The 15,680-nt window shown below is 47.2% G+C and overlaps 1 protein-coding gene across 1 annotated transcript in view; it reads right to left on the bottom strand.

Moving 5' to 3' along the window:
* Smg6 (SMG6 nonsense mediated mRNA decay factor) overlaps positions 1-15,680 on the bottom strand; it is a 227,319-nt gene that overhangs the window by 11,664 nt on the left and 199,975 nt on the right. Inside the window, exons 14-15 of the mRNA XM_032914449.1 lie at positions 14,290-14,466; positions 10,521-10,667 (exon numbers count right to left, since the gene is read on the bottom strand). Coding sequence (XP_032770340.1) covers positions 10,521-10,667; positions 14,290-14,466 — 324 coding nt within the window. The remainder of the gene's footprint in view (positions 1-10,520; positions 10,668-14,289; positions 14,467-15,680) is intronic.

The following is a 15,680-nucleotide window of genomic DNA, read 5'->3' as shown; positions in this document are numbered from 1 at the left end:
CAATCCAGTAATCTTGGCGTGGGCACTGAGAAGAACAGGAAATGGTGCTACTCAGGCCACCCCACCCCCCACCTCCCACCCCTGGGCTTCTGTCCTCCATACAACTCTACCAGAATGCTTTTCCCAAAGCCTTGGGTTCCAAATCTCTGTTTTATGGGAGAGAGGACATAACAAGCTCTGCCACATGGCTGGTGGGTGATAGGAGACACTGGCACCTATAGTGACAGGAGCCCTAGTCTTAGTCTTATTAAGGGAGCGCCATCTCTCCTCCTCCCACATCTGTTTTCCTACTTAGAGGAATGACATGCAGTCCTGGTTAGACTTCCATTAAGAAAGCTGATGACTGTGGTTTTTCACCGTGGATGAACAATGAGTTCCTAAGACCAGGTTAATTCCACCTGTATGTTAGTGGTAAGCCAGACAGTCAAGGCAGGCTGGGAGCAGCCTGGTGTTTGAAGATAGCATAGATGTAAAATCTAGAGTAAGGTTTAGGGAAGCATTATTTCCTTGGGTACCTGGAGCTATGTATGGTCTGTGGCCAGAAAGGTGAACTGGCCATAGCCTCTCAAAGAGGTAGCAGATGGTTCCCTGGGAATGGGACACGGCCAAGCTGCGTGTGGTGGTCAGAGCTGGGCTGCCCTCATCCGGTCCCAGGGACGCCTGCAGACAACTTCCCCTAACCTGGCTCTGCCCAGTGAGTCACCACACAACTGCTTCCTGTTCCCCACATGCCCTCATGGAGTCTCAGGAGATTAGACAAAGTTGCTGTCTCTTCTTTTGGGGTACCCGTGGGCTTAGCAGGTAAGGGGATAAATATCTGAGTCACAAGATTAGTTCAGTACCAATAAAAAGAATGGCAGATCAAGAAGAGCGTAGGAGTCAGGCTTTCTGTGATGGGTGTCTGTGTTTCCGGCCTTTTCTGAGTGGCGCTGTGTGTATTTAGCATTTGCCCTCCCAACTTTTCCAGATTTTACCCGTCAGATTCCTGGCAGCTGTGCACGGCGCCTGTGCCGGCCGTCACGTCCCATTCTGATCTCTGGGTCGCACGGTGAGAGAAGGACACAGGATGCGCAGGGAGTGAAAAAGTGATGTTGATGGGGAGAGTGCCAAGTCCCCACTCACAGCCATGGGACGCTCGGGGAGAGGGGAAGCATGCTGCTGTGGAGTTCAGAGGCCGGTAGTGAGATTTATTTTTGTTTGTACGAGTAAAAAGCTGCAGAAGCCTCTGGTGGGAGTGAGGGGGGTAAAACTGGAATGCTGAGATTCAGACAGATCAGCCCTGGCCTGGAGTCAAATGTACTGACCCGGAAGGAGAGTTCCACAGGAGCCCTCTGACTGCTAGCTCAGCCTGGGCCACACTGATTCTTAAGACAGTGCCCTGGGAAAGTGTGGGCACTCCAAGGGCAGTGTGGTGGGACACAGGAGGACCAGGAGTTCATGATCATCCTTGGCAAGACCTTGTCTCAATAAATAAATAAATAAATAAATAAATAAATAAATAAATAAACAAACAAAAACCAAGCAAACACATAAGCGCGCGCGCGCGCGCGCACACACACACACACACATATACCTCAAAAATAAAAAGAGTAGGGGTTGGGGATTTAGCTCAGTGGTAGAGCGCTTGCCTAGCAAGCACAAGGCCCTGGGTTCGGTCCCCAGCTCTGAAAAAAAGAAAAAAGAAAAAAAAAAAATAAAAAGAGTACATACTCCAAATCAGACTTGTAGCAATGAGGACCATGTTGACATGAAGTGTGCAAGAGAAAAAAAATCTTCAGTTTAGGGAAAAGTGCTAAGTGTCCAATTATCTCTGAGCAACAGCTTTCTGGAGCAAACTGACAGACAACTGCTGGGAAAAAGACACGGTATGCAATAGCTGAAGCAGCTGATGGGCTGTGTCTCTAGAAAGGCTCTTTTATAAGTTAAAGTGAGATGGTTTTAAAATGCTAACCCACTGAAAACAGAGACAGGAATACAAACAGACAGACAAAAATACAATGCAGTTGGCTGACACAGAAGGTGCACAGCAGATCATGAAATAGGGCCACCACACCAAGTAGAGGCTTTAAGTCTTTCTTTTGCTTAGAAGATCCATACACAGTGTGGCCGCTACCTTCCTTTCAAAGGGTGACAGAAATCACATAGGATCTGTATTCTTTATTACTTTGGAGACAGGTAATATCAGTATCACACATGAGAGGTTTTATAACATAGCAAACTTCCACATTCACCTTGCACGTCACAGAATACCTAACCTTGTGCCTGACACAAATTAGCAATGACAATGATAATTTCTACTCTCTCTTGTACAGCTCTCTTTTATATTCTGTGCATATAAGTGGCCATCAAAGACATCAGTAACTGGAAATAGGAAGGGGAGGCAGAGGAATATTTATTTCAAGAACTTTTTTTTTTTAAAGATTAATTTATTTCATGTATCTGAGTACAATGTTGCTGTCTTCAGACACACCAGAAGGGGCATCGAATCCCAGCTAGATGGTTGTGAGCCACCATGTGGTTGCTGGGAATTGAACTCAGGACCTCTGGAAGAGCAGTCAATGCTCTTAACCACTGAGCCATCTCTCCAGTCCTAAGAATTTTTTTTATTATTTGTAAACGTGTGTATATGCATGTATGTGCTCATGTGTGCAGGTACCTACAGGAGCCACAGGTGTTAGAGTTGTAGGTAGTTGTGAGCCTACAGTTGCTGGAACTGAACTTGGATACTCTGGAAGTACAGTTATATACTCTTAACGGCTAAACCATCTTTCTAGTTCTAGAGGTATTAATTTAGGGGTATTAATTTCTTTTGTGAGACTCACAACAGCTGGGTATAGATATATGCATATAATCCCAACTTACCTGGGAGACTAAGTCAATGAGTTCAAGGCCAGCCTGGACATGTCATATATATATATATACATACATACACACACACACACACACACACACACACACACACACACACACACATATACACACACACACATATATATATCTCACACACGTATGTATGTATGTATGTATGTATGTATGTATGTATGTATGTATGTATATGTTTAGGGATACACGTGCCCATGCATCACATACAAAGGTATCTTTCTCCATGGTTTCGCACTTTGTCTAAAGTAGATACTTGGTGTTTCAGGAAGGCTGGCTGGCCAGCAGACTCCTAGGGTCCACCTGCTCTACCTCAGAATGCTTGAGGAATAAGTGCTTTACCCAGTGAGGGAATTCCCCAGGCCCAACCTAGTCTTTTAAGAGAAAAATGATACTTCTGATTTTCATCAGTTAATTTTTTTGTTTTGTTTTTTGATACAGGTTTTTTTTGTGTAGCCTTGGGTGTCCTGGAACTCCCTCTATAGAGCAGGCTGGCCTGGAATTCAAGAGATTCACCTACATCTGCCTCACAAATGCTGGGATTAAAGGCTTGCAGTCACTACCACCACACAGTTTAAGCAATACCTTTTTTTTTTTTTTTTTTTTTTTTTTTTAATATTTATTTATTTTATGTGTGTGAGTGTTTTACCTGCATGCCAGAAGAGGGCATCAGAACTCATTACAGATGGTTGTGAGCCACCATGTGGTTGCTGGGAATTGAACTTGGGACCTCTGGAGGAATAGCTTGTGCTCTTAACCGCTGAGCATTTCTCCAGCCCCTTAAGCAGTACTCTTAATTGCTGAACAATCTTTATTTACTTTCTGATAGGGTTTTACTACATTGCTTAGGTCTGTCTCAGCCATATGATCTCTCGCCTCAGTTTCCTGAGCAGTGGGAATTACAAGCATGTGACTGTGCCTGACAGTACTACCTATTTCTCAAAACTACTTGGATTGTAAATGAAAGAAAATGGAGAAGCAAAAAGTAAGAGTGGCGAGATGGTCACTGCAGAAATCAAGGGAGGAGATAGTGCATGGGCTGTTGAAAGCTTCCCCTGAGAAGGTCTTAAGAGCCCCTTTTCTGGATGTCCAAAATGATCACAGGGGTGAACAGATGCTTAAGCCAGGTGTAGTACGTGCTCATAATCCCAGCACTTGGAATGGGAAAGAATATATGAGGACTGTGCTTGAGCTTGAGGTTAGGCTGTCTCAAAACTAAAAACACAAGAGAACAAAGAAAAAAGAAGCATATTTGCTTTAAAAAATTATGACATTTGCTTGTACCCTCCCCAATGATAGGATCTCTGCAAGTTGTAGCAGCCCACATCTTTCTTTATTCCTAGCACTCAAGAGGCAGAGAGGCTGATCTTTGTAAATCAAAGGCCAGCCTGGTCTATACAGCAAGTTCTAGCCTACACAAGGCTACATAGTGAGACCCTGTCTCAAAACAGACAAATAAACATAGGGTCCCCCTGTTGCTTAGGCTAGTGGTGAAATCCAGAACTCAAGTTATTTTCTCACTTGATCCTCAAAATAGCTGGGATTACAGGCACATCAGGACTTAACATAGGGCTCCTAGGGTCTGACTATTACAGGACCTCAGTGAACTCAATCACATAGTCTCATCCACTAAATAATACTTTCAAGAGAATCCAGATGAGTTAAAAAAACGTTTAAATGAAGATTTGTACTATGTATAAATTGTTTCCTGCATGTATGTACTGTGTACCATGAGCTTGTGCAGTGCCCATGGAGGCTATAACAGGGTGTCAGATCCTCTGGAATTGGAGTTACAATTATGAGATGCCATGGGAGTGCTGGGAATGAAACTCAGGTTTTCTAAAAAAGCAGCCAGTTCTTTTAACTGTTGAACCATTGAGATCCCGAATGTTAATAAAAAACTCTAGATCTGAAAAGGCTTAGAAGTATACTCTCTTTTGTGGAGAATGAAGGGCTAAGCATAACACTTCTGAGTCTGCTATCCGCATTAATCTAAAAGGTGTTTCAGCCCAAAGGCTTGACCATTCTGGGATACAGGCATAAGACAGAACCCTGTGGATGCTGTGGGAACCATTGAGGCAGCAGTGACTAGAGTCATTTGGAAGTCTAGCACCATGGTATGTAGAGAGGCTGGGGTACGTTTGGGCGGTAACCAGCTCTGCAGACTGATGTGCTTTCCATCAAAGGTGAACGTGCCCCTGGACTGGTAATGTCTCCGACAGCTAGGAGCCAGGGTTGAGTGTCTGCCTTCCGCCAGCTTCCTTCTATACAGGTGTGTGTGTGTGTGTGTGTGTGTGTGTGTGTGTGTGTGTGTGTGTGTTCTCTGTATACTTCATTGTTCCACAATGCCCTCCCAACCCCTCCCAGGCCGGGTGGCAGCGTGAATGGGCTGTGGCTATATTTAGAGTGAAACTCCTGGGGCTACCACAAAGGAGTGACTACATCTTCAGGAGGGTGGGTGGGTGGGAAGGGGACAGTGGAGTGAAGCTATTTTCAGAACACATGTCATTGCTGGCTACAGAGCAAGTCTGTGGCCATAATGCAAAGGGAAACAATAGCTGTGGCCAGAGGAAGAGCCTGTTATGTTTCAGGTGGGATGTTTGCAACTGCTCAGGAAACTTGACCCCGCCCAACAGTAGCACAAATCACAGGAGAGCCTCATAGAGTCAGGAGAGGAGGCAGGAGATTCACAGGGGCAGGATAGTATGAGATGCCAACAGGCCATGCTTCCTGAGTGCCCAAAGGAGGATTTTCAGTGACTGTTTGGCTCTGGGTGCTTGGTTAGAAATGAAACCCTTCTGACCAACTTCCCAGACAAATCATGTACCTTGCTAAGGACTCTGGACCTCTCCCAAGAATGGCAATACAAATAAAAACACAGGTAGAAAGCATGAGATAGATACAGCGAGGACAGATACAGTGAGGACCAATACAGTAGGAAGTGTCATCTTAGGCAACAAGGCAAGGCCTAGGCTATGCCAGAGCGTGTGGTCTCAAGCCCTGGGTGGGTGGATTTGGCACCCCTCACATCCAGGGGCCTAGCTGGGCTCTGCAGTTCCAGCTGCACAGCCCCTGAGAGCTCCCCACACCCCTTTTCTGACCTCTAGTCGGCCCCACTCACCAGCCTCTGTGCAGTCCCGGAAGCAGGGAGGGACAGGCTGCAGGAGGAGGCCAGGCCTCGCCTCCCCCATCTCCACAGATGAGCCTGAGGCCCAAGGGTCTATGTGGGAGCAGGGAAGTAGAGGTGTGGCTACAGCCCCAGATCTCACTTGGACTTTATAGCCATCCTGGGGCAAGGGGGCTTTTGTTCAACCCCATCTTCATATCCCCTTCCCCAAACATGTGTGGTTCCTGTTTTGCTGCATCTGTAAAAGGCGCTGGGAGCTGGGGACCTGCCTTACACCTCTCGGTTAACACCCTGGAGACTGATGGAGTTCAGAGCAGTGTAATTTACAGCCCATCTCTCCAATCTTAATTCACTGGATGCTCCTTTCTTCCTTATTGTATTAGTGTGACTCAGGTACCTGCCAACAATAATGGTCTCTCTAGCTAGGAGCCTCTCCCCTCCTCCCAGGACAATTTATACCTTTTTCTTGGGATTTTCCCCCTTAAATTAAACAAAAAGAGGAAAAATAGAGAAGGTTAACACGGGTTTGAAGCACTGAGGCCCCATGGTTCTGGGCAGGGAGCCAATGGCCTGAGGGCACACACATGTGTGTGCTCTCCCAGAAGGGCCTTCACCGGCCCTGTTTTACAGCTACCTCGGCACAGACTCCAGGGTTCACGCATATGGCCAGACAGATGTGTCTGGCTTACGTTCAAGGCTGGAAAATGAAGAATTATGGAAGTGAAGGGCCCCGGGCATTAAAGAGAAGGGGGAGGTAAAAGGGGGAATTTTTCCTCTGCTGAGAAATCCTCCTGTGGCTATGGGGCTGGAGGAAGGAGGTTGACAGGAGGCAGGGCCGCCAACAGCAGTGCATGTGGGGCCTGTTCTTAAAGGGGCCACAGCATCCTCCTCTGAACAGATAGTCAAGGGCCCAGCAGTTAGGTCTTATGTTAGCCCTGCAGTTATCAGGAGTGCTTACTGCTTGCATGGCCAACCTGGACAGTGTACTCAGCAGAAGATGGGGCTGCTATGGCGTGTGTTCTGACAGCATCCTTCTCCCATCCCAGGAGGGTCTATGTAGCCCAACCCACATACTTCACACTCATTGTACAGTCCAGCTGTGGCCTTGAACTCATAACCTTCCTGCCTAAGCCTCTTGAGCTGCAATATATATATGGTATCACCCAGGCTTGTTTGTACCTAATCTTTCAAAAACAATTTCCTGTCAGTCAGTCTGTCTGTCTGTCAATCATGTGTGGTGGAGGTGAGTAGGTACATGTGTCATAGCATGTATCAGAGGACAATTTTCAGGAGTCAGTTCTCTCCTTCCAACATATGGATCCTGGAAATTGAACTCAGATTATCACACTTAGTAGGTGGCAAGTGCCCTTACCTGCTAAGCCATCGCTAGCGCTGTACTTGATTTTTTTTTTTTTTTTTTTTTTTTTTTTGGACACAAGCTCTCAATGTAGCTCTGGTTGTCTTGGAATTTGCTATGCAGACTGAGCTGGTCTCAAACTTACAGATATTTGCCTGCCTCTGCCTCCTGAGTGTTGGAATTAAAGGCATCCGTCACCATACCCAGTTAATACTTGATCTTGTAAAAGACCTCATTCACGTGCCAAATCACTTTGTCAAATAATAGCCTGACCAAGGTCAAATAACAGGGCAGCTGGCAGCACACGCCTTTAAGTCAAGTTCTCCAGAGGCAGAGAAGGCAGACCTCTGAGCTCAATGCCAGCCTGGTCTACAGAGTGAGTTCCAGGACAGCCAGGGCTACACAGAGAAGCCCTGTCTCAAACAAACAAAAAACAAGCAAGCAAACAAAACAATAGCTTCTGTACTGTATGTTCTCCTCTGAAATGTCACCTTCTCCTGACCTGTGACCCCCAAGGTTTGTACATCCCAGCCATTAGGAGAGTCAATGCTTAGTACCATTTGCTGAACTGAGTTGAGAACATGGTCGCTGGTTCCTAGGAATTCATAGTACTGTGGAGGAAAAGGCCCACAAATAACTGTAATATGAGACATGATAGCAAATGAGGCATAAATCAACTCTGCAGGAACCCTGGAGCACAGAGGCAAATTCCTCCTGGGAGAAATCAGGGAAGGCTTCACTGGGGAGATGGAGTTTCATTGGGGAATGTAGGGAGAATAGAATTTCAACAGGTAACAGAAAACGTGGAGCAGAAAAAGAGCCCTATGGATTGAGAGACAGAATCAATAAAGATCTAAAAGTAGGAAAGGGCAGAGTATAGGGCAGGGTGTAAGGCGGTGAGTAGAGAAGAAGGTTAATGTCAGTGTCTGGGCAGGAGTTTTAATGGCTGGACAGACACTTTATCCTAAGGATGCATGCAACTATGAGGCAGGGGCTGTGCTGAGTTTACAGAGGTTGACCACTTTGCCCATTATCTAACTAATCATGGCCCATTAACTCAGCTAATCATGGCTGACGGGGAGTATGTTAATGGAAACAAAGTGGGAAAGGCATACTTGGAGTACATCAGAAACCTAAGATGTGATTGAAGGAGTCAAGCTTTATTTCACTAGTCCAGCTAGGCAGTGATAACTTCTGAGCAGAGAAGTGGCTCTCTATGGGATTGTGGGCTCATGGTGTGAGCGAACCGGGTGGTCAGACTGAGTACTATGGAAGCCCAAGAGGGGCCATTCCCAGATTATAAAGTCAGTGACACCCTCTGGAGTTAAACACGCAGGAGCCTAGTTGTTATGGTTCAACAAGTCCCTGAACTAGGGTAGAGTGCAGTGATACCTAGAAGGAGAGGAGGAGTGAATGAATAGACAGAACAGGGTAAGAAACTGGACAGCAGGGTTTGTAAAAGGCCATGGTAGAATTTAAGATGATGTTCTACTTGCTACCATTAAAGAAGTCAACCAAAAATTTCTGTTAACTACCAATTCAGGTTGCCAGACTAAAAAACAATAGGAAGGATGGAGGAGTTAAAAAAATGGTGAAGAATTCTGGGAAAGTAGCTCTGAGTAGCAGAGAAGACAACTGTGTGAGTGGGGGGCTGGGGAGAAAGGCAGAAGAACCCAAAGCTGTAAAGAATTAACTATAACGGGGACTAAGTTTTTGTTTTGTTTTTGTTTTTTTAAGAGTAGGGTTCATGTAGCTCAGGTAGCTTTGAACTTGATTTGTAGATGAGCATGGCTTTGAAATCTTACCTCCACATCCATCCCAAGTGTTGGGATGAGAGGCTTCACACCACCATGCACAGCAAGACTAAGTTTGGTAAACACGGGTTCTGGCAGAAGTTTCATATACACCCCCCACCCCCAGCAGCAGTCTCTGACAGCTGACTGAGTGTTATGACGTGGAGGTGAGGACTTGAAGCGGAACTTTTGTGAGGACTGGTGGTGAGAAAGAAAAGGGCAGAAAGAGAAACATGAAGATGATGCATGAGAGGTTTGTGCAGGTAGCCATATTACAGCAGGCAGGCATGTAGAGGCATTGCATGAGGATCCTAGTAGCAGTATGACATTGGTATGTCAACTGTTAGCATTGCTCTCCTGGGGCAGGGGATGAGACTAGTATCAGACAAAAGGAATACTTGTAGGCTAAGAACTTTTGTGGCAGTGTCTCATCTAAGTCTCTGTGGACAGTTAAAGGGAGGTACCACTGTCCTGCTTTATAGATGAAGAAAAAGGCTCGTTAAAGTTAAATAATTTGCTTAGTGCTAGAAGACTAGATAAGTGTCTATATAGACTAAATTATATCAAATTTGCTTGGCTTTCTGCACTAAACCCAGAGAGAACAGCATGCCAGGAGTGGTCATAACTGCTTTTGGAGGCACTCTGGATGCAGAGGCAAGTGAACCTGAGAGTTTAAGGTCATTCTGGTATTCATCGTGAGTTCCAGGCCAGCCAGGGTTACACAGACCTTGTCTCAAAACGGAGAGAGGAGGAAGGCACTGGGGGTGAGTGGTATGAGAAAGGGATGGATGGGAAAGAGAAAGATAGGAGGAAGATGAGAGGAACATCTGAAGAGAGACCTAAAGACACATGGCAGAGAGTGAGGCTTAATGCTCCCCATGGACAGAGTCTATAAAGGAAGCTAACTTGCTTGGAGAAATAAGTATTTAGTACAAGGAAACAGATCTTGGACAGCAAAGAGAAAAACTTGCTGGAAATGAAGGTTTGACCAAGAGGGCTGACAGTGAGGTAACTGCGAATGTAGATTAGGTAGCGTCTACCTGGGAAGATGTGGAGTGTACTCTGTCCAAAGTGGGTTCTCCCAATACCCTGGGAACCCAGATAAGTAGCCTGTGGCTATGGCATTCTAATCCCACAAGAATATGAATGCCTTAAATTGTATCAAAGACTGCATGTGTGGTGTTGACAGAGTTTCACAGGAAAAGTGCTGCCCTGCCCTGCCCTGCCCTGCCCTGCCTTATATCTCACAACCTGAGTGTAACAACAGGGTCCCCTGCCACTCCTGCTCACACCATTCCATGCCCTGCAAAGCCACACCCTCATGTATAGCCATATTCCACCAGCTTCTCCAGTGAGACCTTACCTGGATCTTTTCCTGGCGACGCTGCTGTTCAGCTATCTTCCTTGCTAGAGCCAGCTTCTTGGCCCGAAGTTCCCTGATGTCATCCTCACCCCCACTACCTTCAGCCTCTGAATCTTCCTCAAAGTCTTCAATCACCACATCTTCTTCCTTGGGATAAAGACACAGACAAGGAGAGCGAAGAGATCATGAGCCATGGTATTCAGCCCACCAAGTCTTTGTCCTTCAGTCCCTACCCCATGAGGGGAGCACTCCTTGCTAAGGGTCCCTGGAGTGTGCTGGCAGGGGCACTGACTCTTTGCCAAACTGTTCCTGCACGCTGGGGCTTTTCTTACACATTCACACCTATCATTCATACTCAGTGTACTCACTTGCATGCTGTGTTCACAGTCCTTGCTCTGCCTTGCACACATTCAACACAAACTTTGGACCTGGTTTCATTTTGAAATTATAAATGATTCAAAGAGTAAACAATAGAAAAAGTTAAACTGCTCAATTTAAACCTAATTCGTGCTAATAATCTGATAGGAATCAACTCTGGCCAACATCTGGGAGTTAAGCAAGGAAGCTCCCTTGCCCCAGACAGTATCAAGAGCAGATGCTGTAGCTCTATAGACCTTGCCCTGAATTCCTTTTAAGACCACAGCCTGGTAGTATGGGGACTTCTGGGCCCCATTAAAAAAAAAAAAAAATCACATAACATGGCCTTGCTCAGCTGCCCTCCAAGGGCCTAGGCAGAGTAAGTAGGAGGTGGTTGGCTAGCTTAAGGAGCCTTCTTGCCAGGCTGATGGAGCCTTCCCCAGGGATGGCACTTCCTCACTTACAGACTCAGTTCTCAGCAGCCACTGCTCCCCGGGTGGTCCTAGCTCCACTCCTCACTCTCTCACTCTTGGCCTTGGTCAGGAGAGAACATACAGCTGCCTAAGGGGATGGGACTAGCAGGGGAACATAGGGAGTGATTCAACAGGAGAAGGAAGATTCTTGTAATTCTAACAGAATGATGACTACACTGACAGCTACTAGCTACTCAGTGCTTTTTATGGGCTGTGTACCCAGCTATGTGTTTTTCATACATTAACTCTTTTAATTCTCACAATGGCCTGCACAATAGCTATTACCATCTGCTCTTTATAAAAAGGGGGTTTAGAATAAAATAGCCTGTTTAGAGTCACAGAGGTGGCAGGAAGCAGAGCAGGGATTCAAATTCGAGTGAGTCTGACTCCCACGTCTGATCTTACAAATCATAAGGAACAAACCTGCAGGGCTGGGGTTCTGAATTGAGAGAGGAGCAAATTCAGATACAGTCCTTGGTGGCTCAGCTTTATCAGGCCTGGATCTATTTAGATAGACTGGGATTCTCTTGGTGAAGTGTAAGGTGATGAGGAGATCCAAGGAAGGTAGACGGTTTGGCAGTATCCCCAAGAACTACAAATTGTCCTTTACAAAGAAAGACATCCAATGACACCCCACCACCATCACACATACCTCTTCCAACTAGTCTTGGGAGATAGGAGGTAAGGAGAAAGTCTGTAACTGTCCTGAGAGGTCTGAGGGGGTTTACAGTGCTGTCCACAAACACCACTTACTTATCAGTACCTGACTATGAGGCGGAAGAAGATTTCACATTTATTTCCTTGCTCACAGGGTTAACCTGGACAAGAGCAAGTGCAACAAAATGACTGCTGGCTCATGGAAGAAGGGCATTCTTGCCTACTCTGACTAGGGATGGACAGTTAGTTAGCACTGGTTTGGAGTGAACAGGACTGAGGTCAAAGGAAGGTCAGAGAAGCTTGTCTGAGGTTTGTTCAGCTCTCATAGCAAACAAGGAAGTGCAGGGTTATGAAATTACACAGAACAGGGTAAGTAGGATTTCCCAGGGACTACTAACATAAAGGAACCCAGGAGACTCGTGGGAAAAGGAAGAAGTGGGCAGCCTGGTGTGGGTCATGAACCTTTGCCTGGTCTGCAAGCCTCAGAAGGAGAGACAAGCTATACAACTAGATCAGGCACTGGAGGTAACCCACTCCTTTTAGGGTGGGAGGAGAACCTCTTTGCCTAGCTAGGCTTGTGCTGCCAGTCCTAGACGTTCAGAGGCATCTCTTAGAGCCATGCTGGAGAGCTGGCTTGGCTCATCCTCCTAGGCCTACTTTTTTAGCCTTTTTGTGTGGGAGAGATAAAGGAGAGAGGTATGGACATCATGAGCCTGTGTTTCCCACACTGTGTCTAGAGCTGCAGGGGTACTGTTCTGCCTGTTAAAGTTGGACACCCCAATAGCTCTGGTAACTCCTCTCTCTCCTCCCATGCTGACAGCTCATTCTTTCCCTTTATTCTCTGCCCAGGTTTCATCTAGAGAGTCTGGAATCGTGGGCTTAGCTATAGCCCTGGAACCACCTCTGTCCTGGAAGCTAAGCCCTGTGTCATCAGGCATGGGGTGGAGTTCTCCAGCTATCCTAAAGAAGCCAGGCCAAGACTGCTTCTCTGTTCCAAAGGTGGCCACTCTATCACTGCCTGAGATCCTAAACGACAGCTTCCAGCTGACATCTGGCTTCCTTAGCCTGTTGCTGATTTCATCCCTGTACCCCGCCCTGCTCCACCGGGCGCTTGAGACTGCTGCGGGCCAAATGACTGTGTTGGCCTATGGGTGACCTGGCCCCTGGCTAGAACTGCTTCCGTCCCTTCCCTCCATCCTATGTTTCTTTCTACCTAAGACCCTCTCGTCTTTAATACTATGGGGTAAAGAAAAGAGCCAACTTTCAGGCAAAAAGTGAGACTCCCATGCACACTCCCCGACAGAGTTACCCACACCCAGATAAACAGCAAGGAAGCTGCCAGTGATGCTAAGTGTACATAATGCTCCATTTCCGCCACAGTCCCACTGACTCTCAGTCCACAGACCTCAGGGGTGTGAATAGCAGTGCTCATTTCAACTGACAAACTGGACACATACAGATGACCATCGGAGATCGTCCCAGGAAGACACAGATGTACAACAGGGGAACTGCCATCCTAGGAGGTCTGCAGGGGTACAGAGGTGGGTACATAGGCAAGCATGCATACACTCTCAGGTGATTGTGGTGGCAGAGAGGAGAGAGAGAGGCGCGTGGAGAGGAGAGAGGGGGAGGAGGGAGGGGCAGGGGCAGACTGGAGTGAAGCAAGGGCTACAGGAACAATCAAGGGCAAACAAACAAGAGGAGAATTCCTTAATCACATCAGGATGTGCAGGAGGGAGGGAGGGAGGGAGGAAGGGAGGAAGGGAGGGAGGGGGAGAGAGAGAGAGAGAGAGAGAGAGAGAGAGAGAGCGAGAGAGCGCACACACACGAACCCATGAGCTAGCATGAGCTAGCAGGCTGGGGGAGGGGTGATTTTCCACACGGGGCCAGCAATGTCAGCTCTTCCTGTACGTGAGCCGGAGACTGGAGTTCAGGCCTGTGCTATGCTGAGCTCCGCACATCTATAAACTTGATCCTCACCCTGAACCCTAACACTCCTCTCTCTACTCTCTTTCCTAAGCCTCCAGAGCTGAACATTATTAAACTCTTTCCTCCAATGCAACATTAAAAAGAAGCATCTGGAACTCGTAGATGGAGGCACTGGGGTAGACTGGCAGGAAGGGGCACCAGCAAAGTACACTCTTGAGAGGTTGGCTGTCACCTCAACAGAAACTGAACTGAGAGGTTATAAATAACCTCAAGGAGAAGCTCCTGCCTGGGCATCAGGGCACAGGGGAAGGGGAGCCTTCCCTCTGCCACAGCGGGCTCTTCCCGCATAGTACCTCATCTTCCAGTTGTTTTCCCTCTTGGCTTCCCATTTCCTTTCCCATGGTGTCTGGGACGGGTGCCACTGACACATATTTTCCACCCTTGAATGCCAGCAGAGGCTCTTCTTGTCCACAAAGGGCTTCCAGAAAATACTTCAGCACTGTGACCCTTTTGCAGTCAGCTGCAATAACCTACAGGGCGAGAGGGAGAGAAGAAAAACGGCATTTTCTGAGAGGGAGGATGAAGACGAGAGACACTGTTAGCTGCAGGGCACATGAGAATTGTGTCAAAGTTACTGGGGAGGGAACTAGTATGAGCAACAAGAATGTGTATGGAGGAAAGCAAGGACCAAGGTCTTCTGAAGGAAGGAAGTCACCAGGGCCTTGCTTTAGGTCATCCCTGGGGCAGCAGACAACCTCAGGACCAATGCCAGGTGCCCTCGGGGCTTGTGCTTTTCTTTTATTAAAGTCCTATTATGAAAAACAAAAACCAGAAAATAACTTCTTCTAGGTTCGGGACGAGGAATGTATGGCAGCAGGCTGGCTGCCATAAAACACTGCCTTCTCGAACCCCTGGCACCCCTGGCACCCCTCCAGGGCAGTCTGCAGACTGAAAGATAAGCTTTCTTGGCTGCTTCATTTTAGCCAAGTCATTCTAACTTACCTGGACGGTTCCTGCCTCACCTGAGAACTGGGCAGGAGATTATCAGGCTGAGAGGATGGGGCAGGGCCGGTGAGTTCGCTAAAGCTCTACCCTCCACGGTTGACACTAGTGGCTCCCATATTGCTACAGCAGCACACAGGACAGTGCTCATTTAGCTACTGCGTGGAAGACGATCCTGATCAGCTGTCAAGCGTGTCAGGTTCTCAGGTGACGTGTCCACCGTCACTCAGACCCCTCTCTACAACACCACATAAGCGTGCCTTCACCACCATCTGTGCCAGTGTCCTCTGCATTGTCGCTTCCTTGCTCTCCGGCACCCTTCCCTTCCTGAATGGTCAGCAAAGAGGAGGTCCCTGCTTGGTGTGCGTCTAAGAAGCAGGGGCATTTTTACACCATATTGGCCAGACATGATACAGGGCAGCCCTTCCATCATCAATGATTCCAGGACACGCTAAATGACTAACACCCATTTTAAAATTTTATTTTTACTCCACTCGATTTTATGTGCATGGGTCTTTTGCCTGCATGTTATGTTTGTGTATCATAAATATGCCTGGTGCACAAGGAATCCAGAACATGACATCAGATCCCCTGAAACTGGAGTTACAGATGGTTGTGAGCTGCCATGTGGGTACTGGGAATGAAACTCAGGCTCTCTGGGAGGGCAGATAAGTCATATTTCCAGCCCTGCCCCGGCACCTCCAGAGCCATGTTTTAGCCTCATTTCTGACTGAGGTGAAGG

The sequence above is a fragment of the Rattus rattus genome, chromosome 9 (genome assembly GCF_011064425.1).
Source record: "Rattus rattus isolate New Zealand chromosome 9, Rrattus_CSIRO_v1, whole genome shotgun sequence".
NCBI classification, from domain to species: Eukaryota; Metazoa; Chordata; class Mammalia; order Rodentia; family Muridae; genus Rattus; species Rattus rattus.
The sequence above is the reverse complement of the archived record's forward strand: the minus strand, read 5'-3'. Positions and strand labels throughout refer to the sequence as shown.